At 37.6% G+C, this 23,993-nt stretch overlaps 1 protein-coding gene and 1 non-coding gene across 8 annotated transcripts in view; one reads left to right on the top strand and one right to left on the bottom strand.

Annotated features, from left to right (window-relative positions):
- Rexo5 (RNA exonuclease 5) overlaps positions 1-23,993 on the bottom strand; it is a 59,417-nt gene that overhangs the window by 12,579 nt on the left and 22,845 nt on the right. For 6 of the 7 annotated variants that reach the window (XM_031388072.1, XM_031388076.1, XM_031388075.1 and 3 more), the window contains 9 exons: positions 22,327-22,415; positions 21,282-21,397; positions 16,570-16,708; positions 16,325-16,419; positions 14,440-14,542; positions 10,977-11,050; positions 10,157-10,271; positions 2,007-2,111; positions 459-596 (listed from right to left, as the gene is read on the bottom strand). In XM_031388072.1, the coding sequence (XP_031243932.1) occupies positions 459-596; positions 2,007-2,111; positions 10,157-10,271; positions 10,977-11,050; positions 14,440-14,542; positions 16,325-16,419; positions 16,570-16,708; positions 21,282-21,397; positions 22,327-22,415 (974 nt within the window). The remainder of the gene's footprint in view (positions 1-458; positions 597-2,006; positions 2,112-10,156; positions 10,272-10,976; positions 11,051-14,439; positions 14,543-16,324; positions 16,420-16,569; positions 16,709-21,281; positions 21,398-22,326; positions 22,416-23,993) is intronic. The other variant, XM_031388073.1, reaches the window with a different exon arrangement.
- LOC116104147 lies at positions 2,287-2,472 on the top strand. Its single transcript, XR_004123702.1, has one exon. It is a non-coding gene; the product is annotated as a U2 spliceosomal RNA (small nuclear RNA).

The raw sequence follows: 23,993 nt of genomic DNA, 5'->3' as shown, positions 1-23,993 counted from the left end.
AAGCTGGGCTTAGTGTGTGGTGGCATATACCTATAATCCCAGCGACCCAGAAGGAAGAATCAGGAGGATTGCGTATCTTATACCAACATAGGCTATGCAATGAGCTCCTCTGTCCAAAATAAAAAGTGGTTGTAGGAATGTAGTGACGTCACAATCAGAAGGCACAAAGGCTACATTCAAATAGTAGGGATTTTGTTGTTTTGCCCCCTGGAGTTCTGAGATTAAGGGCATGTGCTACCATGTCCGGCTCCAGTAGACATATTTTTGTCTGGCCTACATGGCAGATTTCTCTTTAAGCAAAAAATAAATAAAAATTATAAATACACAAGCTCTGGCAAACCTGATTATTTATGAGTCACACAGAGCTGGGAACTCTCAAGCTCACTGCACTATTAGCTGCACAGCCCCCACAATCACCTGATATTTCTAAGTCAAAAACCGAAATTTTCTCATCTTACTCTGTAAGTTTCAAGAACAAGAGTTATTGACTGTACTGGGCCCAAGCTACTAAACACCTTCTTCAGAGCCCCGACATTACAATCTTCGCTAAATGGCCCAGCATAGACAGTTGACATCTGTGTCCACTTGGTCTTCATCTGTAGGGTAAATAACAGAACAATGAGGTAGATGTGAAAAGGAACTGAAACCAAAAGGCAAAGCATATCTTACCTTTTCAAATGTCTGAAGTCCAGAGTTATTAAAAGTCTGGAAATATAGCTTAGTGGTTAAGAGCACTTGTTGTTCTTGCAGAAGAGCTAGGTTTGGTACCCAGCACTCACATGGTTTATAACCATTTATAACTCCAGTTCCAGGGAACCTGTTGCCCCCTTCTGACCTCCAAGGGCACCAAGCACAAATGTGGAACACATACATACTTGCAGAGAAAACATTCACACATTAAAAAATAAAATCAATAAACCATAGATGTAGGCATAGATGAGAGGCAAAAGGAGGAGGATCTCTTGAGTATGAGGCTAGCCTTGGAGAGAGAGAGACAGATAGACAGACAGACAGAGACAGAGAGAGAGACAGAGAATCTCAATTCATGACATCCAGGACTACATAAAGACCCTATCTCAAAAAAAAAAAAAAAAAAAAAAAAAAAAAAAAAAAAAAGAAAGAAAGAAAATAGTTTATATTCAGGGATGCAACATAATTTATAAAAGAAAAAAATTAAAAATACAAATGTTCTCAATAATAGGTATACCACACAGTAGAATACCTTACATACCTCAAAAATAAGAAAAATAAACTAAGTAATAATACAGAGGATGCATTTTAAATTAAATAAAATATAAAGTTGTTAACAATGGGCTGGGAAAACAGCTCAATGGATAAAGTGCCTGCTTGATGACTTGAGCTCAGGTCGCAAGCACCACATGAAAACCTGAGTGCAAATGGCACATGCCTTTAAGCCTAGTGCTGCAGGTAGAAACAGGATGACCAAATAAGTGACCTCTAGATTCAACGAGACACTCTGTCTCAAAAAATAAGCTAAAAGAGATAAAAGAAGGCCATTTAATAATGGCCTCTGACCTTGCCTCTGCCTATGCATATAGGGGCATATGTACTCACCCATCCACATACCTGTACACCTATACACATACACTAAATACACAAAGTTGCAGAACAATGTAATCAGTTTGATTCCTATTTTATAAAACATAATTTTCTTTTTAAGATATATATATATATTAAGATATATTTATTATTATATGTAAGTACACTGTAGCTGTCTTCAGACACACCAGTAGAGGGCATCAGATCTCATTATGGATGGTTGTGAGCCACCATGTGGTTGCTGGGAATTGAACTCAGAACCATTGGAAGAGCACTCAGTGCTCTTAACCTCTGAGCCATCTCTCCAGTCTCAAAACAATTTTCAAATGTTGATGTTTATTGAAATAATTTGGAGAAAGATGTAAATTTAATCAAGTATGCATTACTATTTTTAATGAAGATAGGTTGCAAGTTATCAAACACTTCAGCAGAATCCATCTACTTACACTGTTTTTCATCTCCTCAGCAAAGAGGGGTGGAAAGGGTTGAAAAGAGAACTCCACAATGTTGAAAGGGAACAAAGGGACTTCCACTCTAGCTTGCTCAAGCACCTGAAGAGAACAGACAGCACAGATGAGAAGAGTTAGAAACCCAGTACTCAACTCCCTCAAAGAACCACAGTAATATAAAGTTGCCTTTTACTCATACCCCAAAGTAATACATAGCTGGCTTCTAAGTCTAGAGAAAAATGGCAACAGCACAGTCTCTTAGAAAAGCCATTAAATCACTGCTTCTTGGCCTTTGGCTAAGACCCCGAATAGTATCTGTCCTTGCCAGTTTTCTATACTATGCTCTCTGTCCAAGAACAACATATGAAACGAATTTCTGAAGCAGGTAGATGGAAGGGAACTTGTTACATTCACTTCACAGGTCAACCTGGTGTTGTAGAACCTCAGAAACAATGCACCCCTTCTAAGAATATAAGTACTTGCTTGCATCAGGCCTGGAGGTCCAGGCTTATAGCCCTAACCACATAGAGGCTGAGGTTATCAAGTTCAAGACCACAGTATAGACTGAGTTCACAGTTGGGCTGGGGAACTTACTGGGACTCTGTATCAAAACTAAAAGAGCTGTGGATATAGCTTAGTGGATCAGTTCTTATCATACACAAGATGATGGGTTCAACTCTCTACTATCACATAAAAGCCATATAGATAATACATAACACATATAACCCATACTTTAAATATTATGGAAAGTGATTACTACACAACCTTCATATTACTTACTGCTTACTTCTAAGTAAGAATATAAATTCCAGAGGGTCCCATCATTACACATTGCTGCAAGTCAATGAATAAAGAAAAGAAGAAAGGATGCTTAAGAGTCATTGGTGGCAGGGGTATATAGGGAGGAAGAAAATCAATGACCTGAAAGAATTAGGTGAAGTATAAACAAAAGCACCCCTAGAAGGAAAAAGTCCTAATAAATGCAAATAATGCCACAGCTGCCTACAAGCCTGGCAGCCAGAAGCAGCATGAAGTGTATAGAGAAAAGGGTGCTGCCCTTTGTGGATGCAGCAGAGATGAAAATAAAAAGTTAAATCTCTTGCAGAGGCAGAGGACATACACTTTCCTAATATTATTATAAATTCATCTTTTCTCCCTAACACCATAAAGTTAGTCTCAAACAAACAAGCCCCTCTAAACTCCAGTACTATAAACAGAGTGATGGGGTATATGCCTCTAACTTCAGCATTTGGGGGCTAAGGTATGCTAGTGAATGACACTGCAGTATTTTATGTTCCCATCTCTCTCTCCCTCCCCTACTCTGTTTCTCTGAACCAATAGGGGCTTAATGGGAAGGCAACTTTCCACTCCAGAGATTCTCTCTTAGAATGTAAACAAAGTGGACTCTGTGCCCCATATTCTGGAGAACCCAGGGTTTGCCTGAGAAACTGGTCTCTTCTTATTGGATTTGGAGACCTGACAGGACTAGAGGACTTGTTTAGAAATCTTTAAAAAATTGGAGATGTAGCTCAAAGGAAGATGCCATGACATATAAGAATTATGAGCTGCATCAAACTGCCAAGAGAATTCGAGATAATTTAAAAATGCAGTTAGACTTCCAGAAAACACAAATCTTGAAGTGCAAGAGATGAAATCTTGAAGTATAGGAGATGCTGCATAAAGCAGACCATAAAACCAAAACTGGTTACCTCCCTCCCTCCCTCTCTCTTACATTTGTGTGTGTATAGACATTTTTGCTTGCTTTGGTATATATGTGTGCATGCGGATGTGGAGGTCTGAGGTTGCAATTAAAATATCTCCCTCAGTCATTTGGAGACAGGGTATTTTGTTGAACCTGGGTTCTCAGATTCAGCTAGTCTGGCAAGCCAGCATGCTCCAGGCATCTTTATCTATCTCTGTCTCTCTGCAGACCCCACTATGCCTGGCTTTTTACATGGTGTTCCTGTTATCTTTAATTTTCAACTTGACATAGCCTACAGTCATCTCCACTGAGGAACGACCTAGAGTAGATTGTCCCGTGGGCATGTCTGGGGAATTGTTCTGTTAATTTGTGTACAAGGGCCCAGCATACTGTGGGTGACACCATTCCTTGGACTGGTAGTCTAAGATGCATAGCTAAACATGAGCTGGAGAGTACCACCAAGAAGCATTCCTCCAGGGTTTCAACTTCAAGTTCCTGACCTGCATCCCTCAATGATACACTATAACCCACAAGCTGAATTTTGGTCAGTGTTTTATCATGGTAACAGAACAATTATAATACAAGGGAATCTGAATGCTGATGCTTAATTTGTGTGATAAATGCTTTCCCTGTTAAATCATCTCCTCAGACTAGAACTGGTTACTTTTTCAACTGTCTGTCTTAATAACAAATTCACATAGCATACAAAGAGACAAGGAGACAGCCTAAGTAAACAGAGAAAATGTAATTTCATAAACTGAATCTGGAAAAATGTAGGTCTATGAATACCCTGAACTCTTGCCTCTGCCTTCTAAATGTCTGTCTTCTGAATGTTGAGATTATACGACCATGTTATGTTGCAGGACTCTAATATAAAATAGCAGAGCATTTGGATTTGATATGAATAAACTTTCTTGTATACCTTTTGAGCCATCATCTTTAAGATTACTTGTACTACTTAATATAAAATGATATAATATTTACACTTGATCTGTATACACTCTGCTGTATACTTTGAATCACCATCTCTAGATTACTTTATATTATTTAAGAGAATACAAATGCTAGATAAATAGTTGTTCTACCGAACTGCTAAGGAATATAAGAAAGAAAAAAATCTTCACATGTACACTTATTATTTCTGACTCATGGTTGGTTAACTCATGGATATGAAAATTGCAGAACGAACAATATAATATTTCAGACATTAAAAACAGAAATCATTAAAAAGCACTGAAAAGATTTGGAGAAAATATAAACATTACTAAGTAAAATAAACCTATCTGAGAGGCTTCCATATATATATATATATATATATATATATATATATATATATATATATATATATATGTACACACAAACACATTCCAACTATGGGATATTGTGGAAAAGGTAAAACTACTGAGCCAATGAAAATATCAGTGGTTTCTTGGGAAAAGAATGAATTAGCAGAGCATATTTATCATAAAATTTTTAGTATAGTGAAATGAAACTACTCTATATTATAGTGGTACATATATGTCATCAAACATTGGTGAAAATCTATAGCACATATATCATCAAGAATGAGTCCTACTATAAATAATGGATTTTGGGGTGATTAGGATGTGTAGTGTGGATTCACTGATGGCCAGTCTAGTGCAGACTGTTGACTGTGGCAGAGGTTGTACATGTATAGAGGCAGAGGATAAATGGAATATATATTTTGCAGGCAATTTTCCCATAACTAAAACTTACCTAAAAATTGAAGTCTATTAAAAAATAATGAAGGTTGGGTGATGTCTCAGTTTGGTAAATCACTTTCCTTGTGTCAAAACCCAAGCTCATTATCAAGAACCCACATAAAGCAGCAGCAACACTGCCATGTGCCTGCAATCCCCAATTGTGGTGAGATGGGAGACACAGGCGGGCAGACACTTGGAAACTCACCAGATAACTAAACTAGTCTAGCCTAACTGGCAAAGTTTTTTAGCTAATGAGAGAGACTATCTCAAACAAAAGGTAGAAAGCACATAAAGGATAATACCTGAAGTTCTCTGACCTCAACATGCATGTACACAAACCCATTCATGTACCTGTAACCATATAAATACATATGCCCACAAAGTCCTTAAAGTCTATGCCAGGTAAGAAGGTGATCAGAAAAGAGGGGTGAAAAAGTAATTCTTAGGACATTAGAAAAAGAAGGAAATAATGGGAAACAATCACAATGAATCCTGTAATCTCTCTAGCATGCTGCCTAGAGAATATTTCCAGGCCACAGAGAAATGAGGAAATCTGCTGGCTAGAGTGTCACTGAGTGAAGAGCTATACACAGAACTTCAGAGACATGCAAAGAGATTTAATACTCAAATATTCATGTAATAGTGCACCTATGTAAGTAAACTATGTAAGGTTCAGGAAAAAACCAAACCATCCTAAAGGACTGCTAGGAACATCTCAAAAAACTCGCACAGAGTGAAGAATAGTTTAAAGTTCCCAAACTAGAGCACAAAATCTCATGATCCTTGTACCATCAAGTACTAAGTTTGATTTTATATCAGAAGTAGTGTGAAAACTGTTATGGTTCTATCTAAAAATATTAAATTTAAAAGCCTAAAGATACATTGTTTCCATAAGACTACCACATTAAAGCAAAGCTCACAAATACTTACAAGGACACAAAACTAATACCCATCAAATAAATTCACTGTATCTACCATGAAAGACAAACAAAACCTACCAGGCGTGCAAAGAAGCATAAAACACAATCCACAAGAATAGAAATAGCTTAAAAGCTAATATAAAAATGACACAGATAATCAAATATGTAAAAATGTTAAAACAGTTATTATAACTATATTCCAGAAGAAAGGAGAAAAAAAGCCTTAATCTATTACTAGAGGCATGGAAGATATAAGGAAGCCTACTTAACTTTTAAGATTAAAGTTATAATGTTTGAAGTAAAAGTTTAATGGATGTGATTACTAACTGGATGTGATTATGATAGAGCCTGAAGACATTAACAACAAAAAATTATCTATAATAAAATAGAGAGGGAAAAACCTGGGAGAAAATGAATAGCAGTGATCTGTGGGACTCTCAGCATCCTAATGTAATGACAGCGGGAGTCCCCAAACAAAAGTAGAGTAATGAAAGATAAAACTGAAATAGTAACTTTTTTCTAATTTTATAAATATGATAAACTCAGCGTATTGGTTGTTTATCTTTGTTTGCTTTGTTTCTGTCAAGCTGGAGTCATCTAGAAAGAGGAGGCCTCGGTTGAGTATTAGGGGGTGGTTTTGTGCACTGTGCATCTCCATTGCTGATTTCTGTGCCAGAGATCTGATTGCAGTCCAGAATACTGGAGAATCTCCTGTCTCAATGACATTTAAAGTTTTTCCATCATCTCTGATTGATTAATTAAGTGCTGATCAGTCAATAGCTGAGAAAGACTTCTGATCCCATGGGGTCCCAAATGGGGGATGGGGGTGGGGATGGGGAGGGAGAAGGATCATGAAGATTCGTTATAAGCAGGTCACCAAGGGAACAGCCATTAGGACACATATGGAACTGAGCAAGCCCAAGCTAGACTCATGTAATGGGGCATGTTGCTGGGAACAGGCTGGGAGGTAGTCCAGACCAGCATGGTCAGGTTAAAATAGATGAGTATCTGTCCAGCTATAATGCTTGCAGCTTGTTAATAAATATAAGGTCTCCATGTCATTTATTTGGGAATAAGGGAGAAGTAGATAAAAGCCCAGAATTACATTTACAGTTGAGGAATTACATCTGTAAAACTGATCTGTGGGCAGATCTGTGGAGCACTTTCTTGATTGGTGACTGTTGTTGGAGAGTCTATCCCCTCCCCACCCCCGACTCCCACCAAACATTGCCATTCTTTAGCAGTGGTCCTAGGTAGTATAAAGAAGGAAGCCATAAGAAGCAAACCAGTAAGCAGTGCTCCTCCATGGACTTTGCTTTAGTTCCTACCTCCAAGTTCCCTGATTACCTCAATGATAGACTGTAATGTCGAGGCATAGTGTCAAATAAATCTTTTGCTCCCTAAGTTGTTTTGGGTCATGGTTATTCATCATAACAACAGAAAGTAAACTAGGACAGTAAAGTAAAAAATCTAATGGAAGCTTAAAGACATGTAGCAAGATCTTTAAAGTACTACAAAGAAAACAAATGTCACCCAAAATATATTCCAAACATCAAAGTTTTAAAAAATGACTGTTACATACATAAAAGCTGTTAAGAATTTAGTATCTACAGACTCTGTACTGTCCAGATTAAAAACTGAATTTATATGATGGAATAAATACTATTAGATGTGATAAACATATGGTAAATATACCTATTGTATCTTTTTACTAAAATTTATTTTTATTTTATTTTTTATGTGTATGAGTGCTTGTCTGCATATAAGTATGTGTGCCACATTATGTTCCTGGTGCTGGTGGAGGCCAGAAGAGAGCATCAGATCCCCTAGCACTGGAGTTACAGGTGGTTATGAGCTGCCATGTTGGTGCTAGGAACTGAGCCAGGGTCCTCTGTAAAGGCAGGCAATCTGTTGATACCCTGACCATTGTTCTAGCCCCTCAAATCTTTTTAAATAATCCACAACCAAAGCAAAAATAGTAACAATATAGAGTAGGTTCTATAATATATACAGGAGTGAGCTATGATGACAACCATAGCAATAAGAACAGAAGGAAAGGAATGCAAGTATGTGGTGTAGAATTCTTATACATAAATCAAAAGGTGCTATAATATAAAGGCAAATTGTAATATATAACTATCAATGCCAATATACTATAAATCCAAACATAACCACTAAAATACACAACTTAGAATTATCATTTTCTGGGTTCACTACTATCATGGTTTCTAGGCTTTACGGATGGTAGGCTATTTCTATTGGTCTAATAGTGGTGTTTTAATCTTAGGATTAAAGATGTTTTACTGGACTTGAAGCCTATTCAATGGGAGAGAATTCACACTTGGCACTATACACCTAGCCAAATGTCCATGGCTAGTGAGGTCAAATCCAAGAGAAGAACCTACTACTGCCACTTTCCTAAACCAGTATAATCTCTACATGCATACTAAATACTTACTCTCCTAGCACAGAGAAGTGCAGGTTTCACCCCTCATAATGAAGCTTCTTTCTGTAGTAGGTGAAAACTATTACAGAAATCCACAACTGGTCAGAATGCAGAGAACAACTGCCTGTGGGGTCTCAGCCCCAGTTCATACATCTATATCACAGCCTTATATCCAAGGCTCAGGGAACGCTGCAGAAAAATTCCAAGAGTCAAAGACCAGGATGCCCACTATAAGGCAGTGTCTTCTAAACACGATCCAAAAGCTATACCTGTTTATTCCCCACAATAAGGTTGCCTAAACAGTACTGCATACTAACACCAGTTGACACGCCAACCTGGATGGGGGAAATCTGAGAGAAGCAGAGTCAGTCTTCTCCAGGGATGAGCTCCCTGATAGGTTCCAATCCTAACTAGTCAAGCCCTAAATACGCATCAGCAACACTAAGTAGAAGAGAGATACACACACATACACACATGTATACACTTAAATATACACACACATATAATATTAAATAAAGAGGTTATTAAGTTGGTGTGGGAATTGGAGTAAGTAGAAGGATGGATTGAAATACAGTATTCAGAGATGAAATTCTCAAAGCTTTAAATTAACAAAAACAATTATGAGGATAAAATGGCGGCTTAGTTGTTAACACCACAAGCTGTTCCTCCAGAGGCCCTAGGTTCAATTCCCAGCACCCATTGCTGCTGTCCAAAACTGTTTGTGACTCCAGTCTCTCAAGATCTGACACCTTCTTCTGGACTTCATAAGTACCAAGCAGAGGTGCACAGTCATGCACAGGTAAAATACCAACATACATACCACCCACCCCTCCCCAAAATAGAAGGAAAAGAAAGGTATTATACACAACAAATGATCAAAAAAAGTAAAGTAACATTTTAGGGAGTGTCACATCTTGCTGAGCAACCACAAGGACCTGGTTTGGCCTCACATAAAAGCCAGAAATGTCAGCATACTTCTAATCCCAGGGCTGGGTAAGTAGAGAAGACAAATGAATGCTTATGCCCATATTGCATACAGAACAACAATAGATAAAATATAAAAAGACACAGCCACGTTCCAAAACAAACATCTCCATATCCTAGAAACACAAGTGTAAGTGGTGCACAAGGCCTAGCCTGCTGGTCTCTGAAGCAGATGTTGACAGCTGGCAGGTCTGCTCCTATGAGGTAACTGACTTAACAGTGCTCCATGAAAGATTTGAAACTTAAGTCAGACTTGTTCATTTTAGCCAGGGTTACTGGTGCAAAATTCTTGGCACTTCCATGGATTGTATAAAGTGCTGTATCCTCCTCTGTTGTGAATACATACTACAAAGGTAAAATAGGCCATTCACCTCTTTATTTGAAGAACACTTAATAGTTTGACAGTTTCTATAAGAAGAAAGCTCATCTACATCCTGGGTCAAGAAAAGGAGTTTCTGACCCATTGAGTCCAGACATTTTAAAACACTGTAAAGAAGTAAAGGAGATTAAAATAAGAATAGTCATTTTTTTGATTATGACTTGATAGTTAACTTTTGAGCCTATACTTCTGTCCAATATTATAGTCACTAGCAATATTTAGCTATACAAATTTAAGTTCAAAACTCAGTTAATCAACTGCATTAGTCACATGTGATTAGTGGTTACACTATCTAGCATATTTTTATCACCACAGAAAGTCTAATTAAAAGATGTTATCCTAATTTCCCCTCCTCTTAGGAATATACCTAAAGCTTTCTATCAAGATTTAAGCAACAGTCTAAGAATCTGACACATTCATTATGCTTTGAAATCAAACCCTTTCTGAACATGTATGTATTTCTCCAATCTGGGCAATGCATCAAAGGTTACAGGCTAAGTCTTCTAACTTAAAAATATCAACAAATCTAACATTGTCTTCATTTGCTCCTCCCACCCCTAAGACAGTGCTTCTCAGCATAGCTCTGGCTGTCCTAGAACTGACTATATAAATCAGGCTGCCCTTGAACTCACAGTGCCTCTGCCTCCCTCTGCTGGGATTAAAAGCTCTATAATCTCTTCTAATAATACTTAGTTCAAATATTTCTGTGTTTTTTTAATGAAAAATATCATTTTAGACATTGATCATATTCAGAAAACTAGAAAGTACATCCTTCATTTTCCTTTGCTCTTGTTTTAAATGGGAAATACCACCTCATATGTGTAGCTCCTTCCTTGTTTCCTTGCTCTTGATTAGCTTCTAGTGCCTCCAGATTGAACTCTGCAATCTATAAGAAAATAAAGCATTAAGAATCATTTTAAGTTTTTGCACAGCATTTGAGGTGAGAATAAAATCCACTTAAGTGATATTCTCTGCTTCTTTAGAACTGTGGCTATGCCATTGCCTTAAGTACAAGCTGGCTTCAATAGTATCAGATGGTTTATGGCTGCTTAGCCAAGAACAGCAATCTGTCACCAACTACTAACAGTTTAAAGAGCCAAGAAAGGCTGAGTGAAAAGTGAAGGCAATTTTGGCTCATCATCATTCCTTACTCAGTCCCTAAAAATGTATTTCTCTGAAAACATGTAACTTTTTAGAAATGAAAAACAATGACTTTTAGAACAACATAAAAAAAGTCAGTACATTAATACAAAACTGCTAAAAGTCTGATATTTATTCATAAAGAGGGAGGTCTACTTGGAAAGTGAGATATAATTTTCTAAAAATAACCTATTTGGAGATTCAACAGATGACTCAGTGGTTAAGAGCACTTATTGCTCTTATGTAGAACCTAGGTTCAGTTCCTAGTATCCACATGGTAGCTCATAACCATCTCTAGCTCCAATTCCAGGGGATCTCATGCCCTCTTCTAGCCAACATAGTCACCAGGCATCCACATGGTACATGGATATCCATGGAGGCAAAAACATTCACACACATAAAATAAATCTAAATGACAAGACTCACCAAACCACCAAACTATTTAAAGTCTCCCTGTGCCCTACCATTCCCAGAGGAGCCACTGCTGAGTTGCTCTGTGATTTATTAGTACATGTGTACTAGTAACATCTGCTAAAAAAAATCACAACCATTCTTAAAGAATGAAGGAGGTGTGGTTCACTCAGGTGCTCCAACAGAAGCTGGCACATTTAGGAGGCAGAGGCAGTCTCACCATAACCAGTAGGCAGGTCGTGGATAACTGGCTCTAGGAAGAACTTATTCTAATTTCAATTACCTGTAGAAGAAAGTGATCAGAATACTGGACAACAGGACATAGCTGGAAAAGACCAAACTCAGTTTTCATGAACCTACCAGCATTGGTCAGTGCCTCAGCAACCCTTAGACAGCGCTAGAGGGGTAAGGGGCCCAAAACTCAAGAACTCCACCACACTCGTCATTCCCCTACCACTGCCATTGCCCATCAAGACATTAGGAAGAGCAAAGGGCAGAGCCTGGAACAAGGAGCAGCATCTGGATCAGAAAAACGGACTCCAAGCTGCACAGACTATGGAGAGAACAGCAGTTGTGCAGTGAGTCTGAAGCTGAGAGACTCTCAATTACCCCACCTTGGACAGAACAGTAGGAATATACTGATCAGAGGAGTTCTGTGACAGAACCTTGTGCAGTATCCTCATAAACAACTAACACTCCAAGCAGCCCAATGGACAGTGGTAGAATTATATAGGGGTGTGACCATCATTCACAACCCCAAAGTTGGAGGAACACATAGAGGTGTTACTAGCATTTGTGACTCTTACCTATGAAGTAGTACTTACAGACAGGACCAGTGTCTGTAATTCAATCATCCAAGGACAGACCCAGAGTGGAGAGCAGGACTTTTTATTACAGAGGAACTACCAGAGGTGGCATGGGCTTCTGACAGCCAAGAAATGTGAAAATTGAACTCCAGCCTTCAGAGTTTTCACATTCCATAGCTCCACCCAACTCTCCCTAATGTTCATTCCACGCTTATTTAATACTCACTGTCAATTTGGCATGACAACTGGATCCTGCTTAGTTTCCATTTATATTGCTTATTTCTCTTCTTTATTCTTTCTTTACCTTTTCATTTGCTTCTAAAGAAAGGGTCTATCTGGCTCAGTCTCTAGAGCGATGAGGTTGAACTGTTATCAGATTACCTATCTTTACCTCTTTCTTTTCAGTTTACCTTTAATCAAAATTATGTCCCCCACATTATTGTTCCTACAGGTCCTTTAATCATAGTACTTGGAAGGAAAATGTAGGATCACTACAAATTTGAAGCCAGTCTGGGCTATATTTACATACTAAGATAACAGTCCAGCCAGGATATACAGTAAGACACTTGTAATGGTAATTTGGGTGAGGGGGAGGTTGCTACATCCTTTTTGTTACTATGTAACTGCAGACTGTTTCTACGCCTTCTTTAGCTCCTTCTAGAATAACGGACACAGAGATCTGGTATTTTTTATCGATAAGCTGTAAGCCCGAGCTGGACAGGTTCTGAGCTACTCTAACCCTCTAAGCTATTTACCTCACAGCAACAGGTCCCATTTAACTTACAATTTGAACCTTGTCCTGGCTTGCTCTGTCCCATGTGTGTCTTCATGGCAAATCCTTTGATGACCTACTCCTCATAACTCCTCCTGGACCTTCTGCCTCATGGCCACCTCTTCTTTCCTTCTTCATGGTTCTCATACCTCTCTCTCTACCTGGGACTCCTGGCTATCCTCTTCTGCCCAGCTAATTGGCTGATCAGCTCTCTCATAAAAATAATACCAAAGTACAACCTGTACTCAAGTCATTGCCAATACAAAGACAACCTTTACATGGTTATCCCTACAAACAGTGCCTCAAGAAGTCACCACCACCAAGAAAAATAATTTTACAGTCTTTCAGAAACTGTCCTTTTCAAATCTTTATCCACTGAACTGCTGCTCAAACAATGGAATGTGTGCCTATTCTATTCTAAGAGAGCACAATAATTATCATATACAGTATCATCAGTTCAGTGATCACCATCACCAACATGGTGCTCAGTATATTCAATGCACTGTGTTAAGAGCTATATATATAGTTATCTGCTTCAATACTAATCCAGCAAACTACATATTTTCATTTTAAAGATTTAGAAACAAGTTGTTCAGAGAAACTGCCAGTTTATGTAACTAGATACTGTATAGCATACTTTTAAAAAGAGATACGCCCAACTTCAGAGACTTTATATACTTAGCATATTATGTTAGTGATATGGGTCTTAATTCTAACTATGGTAGTATGAACTTGCTTGGCCCAAGGAGTGGTGCTATATGAAGGTGTGGCCCTGTTAGAGGAAGTGTGTCACTGTGGGCATGGGCTTTAAGACCCTCATTCTAGCTGCCTGGAAGTCAGTCCTAGTGGCCTTCAGATGAACAGGCAGAACTCTCAGCTCTTCCTGTACCATGCTTATCTGCACGCTGCCATGCTCCCAAATTGATGATAACGGACTGAACCTCTGAATCTGTAAGCCAGCCACAATTAAATGTTGTCCTTATAAGAGTTGTCTTAGTCATGGTGTCTGTTCATGCAGTAAAACCTTAACTAAGACACTAACCTTAATCACATTACTAATTCTGTAAAGAAATGTAACAGCAGAAATAATGATCTATCAGTTTTGTAATATTAAGCAAGCCAAAGGTACTGGTCAAAGATACTAACCTTCTTTGGCCCATACTTAAGAAAATACTGAACCAGCTCAAGAGCTGTCCTAGCATCTTCTAGGCCATCATGGCCAAGCTTGTCAGGACACTGAATATCCTTCCTAGAAAGTGAAGATAAAATCTATGTATCTGGGAACATTTTCAAATGGTTATTTCTTTTAAACACAATATGTAAAGTTTCACCATTATAACAATCAGATTTACATCATAACAATCCTTTTTAGTTGCTAGTCCTAAACAGAGGTACTGGACATCTAGAACAACCAGGAATAGCTTTATCACAATAAGTGGACTACATGAATCAAAGACTAGCCAACGAAGTCTCTAGCCTACTCCCCAGCCATTCTAAGATGTATCAACAGTTAAAGTCTCCTTCCAGAAGTTTATTACTTCATATGCAAGTATCTATATATTTAAATATCTCTTTAGTTATTTATGAAAAACCTTAAATATTGATATATTTTTGATAATATATCTACTAAATCTAATTTATTATATCAATATATGTCAATATCAATATCTATAAGTATCCTACTCAGCAACTCTATTTTATTCTAAGTAATATCTTAGGGCTTTCCACATTAGCATATACAGATCTCTCTCTGTCCTTTGAACAATAACACAAATAATTGTAATTTAACCAGTCCTCTAGGATTTTTCTTCTTTTCAATTTGAACCATCTTGTAATGAACATGCACTATATGCTTCAAAACAATAAGATATACTCAATAATTACATTATATTTTCAAACTCAACAATACTGGGGACTGAACCTTACACATGACAGGCAAATGTTCTATCCTCTAACCTCCTTTAAAATGTTTTTTTTTAAAAAGATTTATTTATTATGTATTTATTATAAGTACACTGTAGCTGTCCTTAGACACACCAGAAGAGGGCATCAGATCACATTACAGGTGGTTGTGAGCCACCATGTGGTTGCTGGGATTTGAACTCATGACCTTCGGAAGAGCAATCGGTGTTCTTACCCACTGAACCATCTCACCAGCCCCAAATTGTTTTTTGTTTTTGTTTTTTTGTTTTTTTTGCTTTGCTTTTTTTTTTTTTTTTGGTTTTTCAAGACAGGATTTCTCTGTATAGCCCTGGCTGTCCTGGAGCTCACTCTGTAGACCAGGCTTGCCTTGAACTCAGAAATCTGCCTGCCTCTGCCTCCCAAGTGCTAGGATTAAAGGCGTGTGCCACCACCGCCTGGCTCTTTAAAATGTTTTTAAGGAGCTAGAAAGATGGTTCAATGGGTAAGAGCACTGACTGCTCTCCCAGATGATCCAGGATCAATTACCAGCACCAACATGGCAGCTCACAATTATCTGTAACTCCAATTCCAAGAGACCCAATGTTCTCACACAGCTATACATGCAGACAAAACTGCAATGTACATAAAATATAAATACATTTTTAAAAATTAATTATATTTGTTTGTTTATATGTGTAGGCGTGTACAATGTGTGTTTGATTGGGGTATAGGAAGAAGACAACTTATGGGAGTCAGTTCTCCCATGAAGAGAATGCAAACCATAAGGCTTGACAGCAATGCCTTTATCCATTTAGTCATATTGCCACATAAATACCATTTTTTTTAAACTTTAATTTTTAGACAGGGCCTCACTATATGTTTGCTTGACTTGATCTTGAACTCACTCTATAGACCTGGAAATTCTTGAACTTGGGAATCTTTTGATCTAGCCTTCAAAATAGCTGGGATTACATGCTTACATTGTGAGGTCCAACTATATTCCGTTAATATCTTCATTTTGTAAGAACTGGAGGGAATAATGTTTATAAATTAAGAGAGACAACAAAGATTCAATTAGATAATATATGTACAATCTATCAGGACAACATTATAACATACATAAACCTACCCCAAAATAACTTTGGCTAAGAATGCTAGCTTAAATCTTCTGCCTTGTTTTCCAATATAAAGCAATGAGGTATCAATAACATATGGATGTATCATCTGAGGAGGAAAGAGAATGAATGAATTGTATCTTATGCTAACAGAATAAATAGGGAACATAGACGGGAGTAAAGAGTTCAAGTCTTTACATCTCAGTTGAATGGAACATGTTTTTGTACTACAGAATAAAATCTTAAAGTAGATACCCACTTTTAATACTCTGAGATCCAAGTCTAGGCAATGGCCCACTAACACAGCATCAGGAGGAAGCAGTTCTCTTAACAGCTTCTGTACATCTTTGAGTTTTGTTGTCACTGGGTTAAGAATCTCCTTCGTAATTCCTGAAAAACTTTTAGTAAAGAGAGAAAAATAGACAAACTAAAATATCAACTTTTCTCCGAGGAAAATCTTTGAAAAATTATACTTAATAACACCTTTTATAGAAAAAAAAAACCTGAAGATCTAAATAAGCAGAGGAAGTTTAAAAAAAATCATTAAACAGAGGAAAAACATGGACAGCACTCTACATGATGTAGGTATAAGAAAGGACTTACTACATAGGGCCCCATTTGCCCAAGACAAATAAATGTGTGCCAACAATTGACAAATAGGGCTTCATAAAACCTAAAAGTTTTTGCAGAGCCAAAACAATCAAACAGGTGAAGAAGAAACCCATAGAATAAGACAGAATTTTTGCCAGCTATATAGCTGACAAGGTTTAATATCCAGAATATATAAAGAACAAAAAAAACCAAAGAGTTAAAAAACAAAACAAAACAAAACAAATGACCCATTTTGGAAAAAAAAAAGGGGGGGAGGGGCCTGTGACCTGAATACAGAGTTCTCAGAAGAAGAAAAAATAATGGCAAAGAAACAACTCAAAAAATGTTCATCTGCCCTTGCATTTAGGGAATTACAAATCAAAATAACTGAGATTCCATCTTACCTCAGTCAGAATAGTAAAGGTTAACAACAGACAACAAATGCTAGAGGAGATGAGAGGAAAGGGAACCCTCATTCACTGTTGGCGGGACTGCAAACTGCTGCAGCCATTGAAATAAGTATGGAAAATTCCCAAAAAGCTAAAAATAAATTCTCCATAACACAACTATACCATTCCTTGGAGTGTGCCCAAAGGACTTGACATCCAACTCCACAGATAATTTGCTCAGTCATATTCACTGCTGCTGTATTCACAATAGCTAGGAAATGGAATCAATTTAAATGCCTTACTACTAACAAATGGATAATGAAAATGTGGTATACATATACTATATAGAAAGGAATTTTAATCCAGTAATATGGCTAATCTGGCAAGGGATCACATTCAAAAACCTAGGTTTTTGTGATCCGGCTGGAATGTAGTAGACACGTCTTTAGTTCACACCCAATCCCAAACAATTTATGTAAGGTTAGTTTATAAAAGGAGGCAGCCATGTTTGAAAGCGGCATCTAATTGAGCGGCAGACAAAGTGACGAATCAGAGAAAGATTTGAGAGAATGAGACAGAGAGAGGATATGCTCAACTCTCACAAGAACAGACAGTAAAAAGGCAACTTAAGAGAACAGAACAGAGAGAGGAGGCAGTTTTACTGGGACAATTTTATAGAGACAGGATGCAGTTGAAGACAGAATGAGCCAGAGAATGAGAATGAGCCAGAAGATCAGAACAGACTGCAGAGTTAGTTTAAGAACAAGCTGAGCAATTCAGTTAGAAGCTTAGAGACGCCAGTTTGACTCAGTCAGCTTAGAGAGGAGTTTGGCCGAAAAGCTGAGTTGAACTAGATAGCCAGAGTTCAGAAAGAACTAGAAGGGGTGAGGTTATTCAGCAGTAAGCCTCCCAGATGACAATTATATCTAGCAAATAAAAATTACTTTTACAACTACAGAATAATATTCAGCTGTAAACAATAAAATAAAATCATGAACTCTACAGGTAAGTGGATGGAACTAGAAAAGATGATAATGAATGAGGTAATCCAGACCCAGAAACACAAATGTGGTCTGTTCTCTTGTATTAGAAGCTCGAATGTTCAAATGTGAATATATAGCCTATAGTAACCAGAGAAATAAGTTAAGTAAAACATGGGCATTGCCAGGATAGCAGGGTTAGGGAACAATAGAGAGTAGAATAGCAGGCTTCAAGTAATCTGATGAGGGTAATAAAAGGTGTGGAGGCTCCTTAGAGAGGGGGAGGGAGATAAATACAGAAGGTGGGAAGTAGGTAAAATAACAATATGGATGGCTGAAAAGGAATCATCCTATTAACTATTTACGTAAACAAAGAAACCTATAATGCATGCAATTTAAAGTATAAAGACAACTTTTCTCATCTAGGCTGAAGGTGCCTGCCCTCTCCAAGAGCCACAGACTACTTATAAAAACCCTAATGCCAGACATGAGAAAGAGACTTACATGCAGCTTGTTGCTATTACCCTATGTTACCCACTGAGATAGAAGTTAAGCCCCTATAGCTAAAGATATATGCACTTCAGAAATAGGGTCCAGGAACACCCTGAGCTGAAACAGACCTGAATGCCCTCTCCTCAAGGACTAGCTTTCATGGTACCAGGAAGTACTATGAAAGTTTCCAAAGATAGAGACAACCAATAGCTATGATACTTATGAACCACATCACCAGCATATCAGGATAACCCTATGGCTGCAGTAGTGGCCCATATACCTTGGCGGTCATCAACGGCTCTCTAATTGGACTTAAGGCCTACTCAACAAGAGGGATATAATTCCTGGTACTACAATCCTAGCTAACTAATCAGTATTAGTGATCTCATTGGCTATTAGAGTAGAATCTACAACCACTAATTCCTAACCTACAACCAGCATAATCCCTAATGACAATCTATAAATGTTTGTTCTTATACCTACGGATAAGTATAGTTTTCACACCTAATCAAGGAAAAATCTCTTTGAAAGAGACAGATACCACTATAGAAAACTACAATCAATCAAATAAATGCAGAGGTATGAACCCAGTCCTAGTGGATACATCTGCAATATACACCCATATCTATGGTTCTGGGACCATTGTGAAAGAAAGAATGGAAATGTTAAGAGCTGATCTGGGACTTTGATGTGAGACTGTCTCTAAGTGATGTCAGAAGCAACATCTATAAAGTCTCACCAACATAACTGCCCAAATGTAAGTTTAACAAAGAAGCACCAATGAACATGCAAAACTGCAGGAGTTGGAGGAGCAGAGACCTTAACCCTATGCAAAAGACTACAGGCAACTGAGGAAAGCTGGGAGTGGAAAAGATGGCCTTCTTCAGGGAAGAGCTTATGAACTGATTATCTAATGCCAAACAGAGAGGTTTGAAGACATATTTACAAGTAACTTATATTTGGGAATTTATATGTATATACAAATAGATAAATGCATGCAATAACAATTGATAAAGAAAACAAGAATTTGAAGAAGAGCAGAGAGGTACATAGGAGAGTTTGGAAGGAGAAAAGGGAAGGAAGAAATGGTAGAATTAAAATATAACCTCAAGTGCTAAAGAGATGGCTCAGCAGTTAAGAGCACTGGCTATTCTTCTAGAGGTTCTTGAGTTCAATTCCCAGCAACCACATGGTGGCTCACAACAATCTACAATGTGATCTGATGTCTTCTGGCATGCAGGTGTAAATGCAGATAGAACATTCATACACACAAAATAAATAAATTTTAAAAATATAATCTCAAAAATAAACAATAAAAATAATAGCTATAGCTTTATAATCCAAAGATTATAATTTTTTTTTTACATTTTAGTAAATATCCACTCTTTTTTTTTCTTTTAAGACTGGGTTTCTCTGTATAGCTTTGGCTGTCCTGGACCTCACTCTGTTAACTGGGCTGGCCTTGAACTCACAAAGATCTACCTGCTACTGCCTCTCAAATGCTGGGATTAAAGGTGTATGCCACCACTGCAGAGCTCCTTCCACATTTTTGGTATGTATTCATTTATAGATATATTTCAAATGTACTACTTTGTAATTACATCTATATGTCAATAAATGAATTTTAGCCCATCTCTTTAAATGGTAAGAGTATTCTATTTTGCAGCTTAAAAAAACTAATACTCTACTTGATCTTTACATTGTCTTTTCAAAAGACATTTATATTTTCATCTTTTTAATAATAATATGACAAACCTACTTTCACATATCTTTTTGCTGCATATGACTATTTTCTAGAAAAACAATTCAATTATCTGGTCTGCTACTAGAACAGCCTTTATCATTGGCATTAGGTCAGTCTATGCCTAAGTAAACATGAATGCTTGGGTACAACTTCAGCCAACAAAAATGGTAATGTTTCACTGTCCTTTCCTTTGTCCATGCACTGTATACTTCTGAAGTTTTATGTTGGCCAGGTATGGTGGTATAACACTTTAACCCCAGCACTTGGGTGGCAGGGGCAGGTAGACCTTTGTGTTTTAAAGGCCAGCCTGGTATAGATAGCAAGTGCCACATAGTGAGACCCTAACATCCAAGGGGGATAGAGTGCAGACTAAAATTTAGGGCTTCAAATTTCTGTCATAAAAAAATGTTTAGTTGGGAAGTCAAGATAGATTAAGCATTAAGATCATTTGACTGACAAATAACTATATGCAGATACTCAAACAAGATGTTGCCAGAACACAAAACTTCTTCTCCAGCTATGTAGCAGTTACTAAGAAACAAATACAACTGTAAGATTCTGAGATTACACAGATAATATTCTGCTGACTTATCACTGTAAAAGTGAAGAACAAGAGTAAAAGTATTATACATTGACAGTACAACTTCAGCATCCATTTATTTGAAAATAAGAGATAAAACCCAAGTAGCAGAAGCTGTGGGCAATTCCTGCTAAGTCATGTTCTGTTCTAGAATGACAGCTATGGGAAGAACCAGTCAGGTGAAGTAAAGAATACCTGGTAAGGTAGTCTAGAATCTTGAGATCAGGTTTGACAAGTTCATCCATAAGACAGTGGCCTCCTTCAGCAACCAGTGAGATGCGTGTTAGTTCTTTCCCCATGGATGTAAGGCACTAAAAGACAAAACACATTCAGGCTGCTGAACCACAAAAGTCATTGCTTCCCCTTAAAATATTCACTGTACCAGCTACCACCTACCCTCAGCCACATGGATTCCTGCCAGCAACTACAGGATCCAGTAAGAAAGAAATTGAAGCTGGAGTATTTGCTGAACACTATGTTTACTGAAAGCAATGCAACATAATTGCTCTGGAATTATTATTATTATTATTATTATTATTATTATTTTGAGGAAGATGAATGGCCAAGGAAGCTAAGGCAAGATCAAAGTTCAAAGTCAACCTGAGATCCTGTTTTAGTTTTCTTTAATGGAGATAATAGTATCAATCACAACATACCTATCATCTATAAACTATGTGTTATCCACCATTATGGGTAAGAACTACCACTTTTACTAATCGCTCTCTAAATTTATAGCCTTAATTATCACCTAGGGGGATAAACTGAGGTAAAGATGGATTAAGGAGACTCAAAGTGACAGCTACTAACAGAGAGGATGAGAATACAAACTAACAAGGATTAAGGAACTATTTCCCAGCACTACAGGAAAAGGATGTACTTGGTTTTGGAAGAGTTACTAAATTAGCAGGGAAATGCTATTTCTAATCTTCAATGTGCAAAATCTAAGCCAATGGTAATCAAAGTAGAGTCTTTATGGTGGTCACAGTATAGAATATGTGTTCAAAAAAATCAATCTTTTCTGGTAATGAAAAATTTTTACTAAACACAAAAATTACTTTGAAAACTTAAAGCCAGTTTTTCATTTGTAATACAGAGCCAAGTTTTTTAAAGGGGCCTACTATCAGATTCTTAAACCAAAAGCTAGAACTGAAAGGCACGGGTTCACTGGTACACTGAACTCAAGAAATCATCTCACACTATTGTTTGGGAAAAGCTCTAAAAGATCAAAAGCATTACCTACCACTTCACAGTCAAGTCCAAAGAGGGGACTGCTATCTGTTATGAAACCACTATACTTGGAAAGGATAAAGCTTTCACAGTTAGGAGACCCTAGGAAGAAAAGAAAGCAAATATTTATTGATGCTATTTATTTGAGACAATAAATACCTCTTTGGAGACTGTTCCTGGGAAACTGAAATAACATGTACTGGGAACATTCTATGTGCTGTGTTACTTGAACTATAAAGACTACATAAGAAGCAACCTCTCGTAAATTTTCATTCATTCATTCATTCATTCATTCATTCATTCATTGTTATATTCTGAGTGAATATTGTAGGCTTCTGTTTTGGAAGGCTGCAGACTGGGGTCTAGAATTCCATGTCACCTAGCAAAAATTCTTTCTTCTTATGAGAATTAAACCCAAAGTTACTGGACACTCCCCATGTAGATACTAGGAAAGAAAGAATAACATATGCAAATGACTCCATGTGGCAGTTTTCTTTCCTAAATAAAGCAAGTGAAAATAGGAAAAAGTTATTTCACCATAGCGAAATCCACATCTAAAAAGACTACAGCAGGCAGAAATCTGAGCAACTTTTCCCTTATACCTAGCTCTATCCCCGAGATTTTCCTGAAGTCACTATTCAGAAATGTTCTTCAATTTCTTAGAATCATAACCTCAAAATTCCCTGTAGAGGTTCAATACAGGTTGTGGGAACTCTGTTATATACACTAAGTCAACAACGAGGCATATACAGCTCAGGGGTCCAAAACATTTGAATCATTAAAGATTTCTACTTCCACATAGTTGATGAAGCAGCTAAAGTAGCATGTAGATTTTTGACAAGAATTAAAGAAGAGTATGAAACCTCTGAACCAGTTTTAACCTCCTAGTACCAAGAGATTTCCAATTGATTAAAATTAAAATGATTAAAAGATTAAAAGATCTTCCTGAAGGTCTACAGGCAGTTAGTTAATAGCTGCTAGGGGAGGAAGAGATATTTTCTTCAGGAATGTGGCCACTGGTAAGGGGCCCATATTCTTTTATTTAGTTTTACTGAAAATGGATTTTTCTCATACAATATATCCTAATTATAGTCCCCCCCTCCCACTTCTCCCAGTTACCCCCCACCTCACTTCGATTGAGTTTTGGTCTGTTGTTTTATGTATTGTAATGTTAAATTCTATACCTGAAGAGAAGGTCAAAGCCAATGAGTGAATTCTCAGGTTTACAAGCTTTTATTATGCAAATCTTGTTCCTTGATTTAAAACTATTGGTTAAATAAAACTGATTACAGAAATTAGAGGTAGAGAGTAACTGGGATCAACGGGACCAGGCACACAGGAACTCCGCCAGCCCAGTGATTCAAGTTCCTTCCAGTCTGTCTGGGTTAGTGTTCTGAGCAGACCTTGGGTGCAAGATCTGCAGCCAGTTCTACAACACACAGAGAAAGCTACACTCCCAGGGTATCTAACAAGCCCAGGATCCCAGGATCCCAGGGACAGCTTGACTCTGAGGAGTTCTGACACAACCAGGATCACAGGAAGGACAGGCTCCAGTCAGATTTAACAAGAGCAGGTAGCACTAGAGATAACCAGATGGCAGGGGGGAGGGGGGAAGCGTAAGAAAATAAACAACACAAACAAAGGTCACTTGCCATCATCAGAACCCAATTCTCCCACCAT

The sequence above is a fragment of the Mastomys coucha genome, unplaced genomic scaffold (genome assembly GCF_008632895.1).
Source record: "Mastomys coucha isolate ucsf_1 unplaced genomic scaffold, UCSF_Mcou_1 pScaffold21, whole genome shotgun sequence".
NCBI classification, from domain to species: Eukaryota; Metazoa; Chordata; class Mammalia; order Rodentia; family Muridae; genus Mastomys; species Mastomys coucha.
This window is presented reverse-complemented; position numbering and strand designations above follow the sequence as displayed.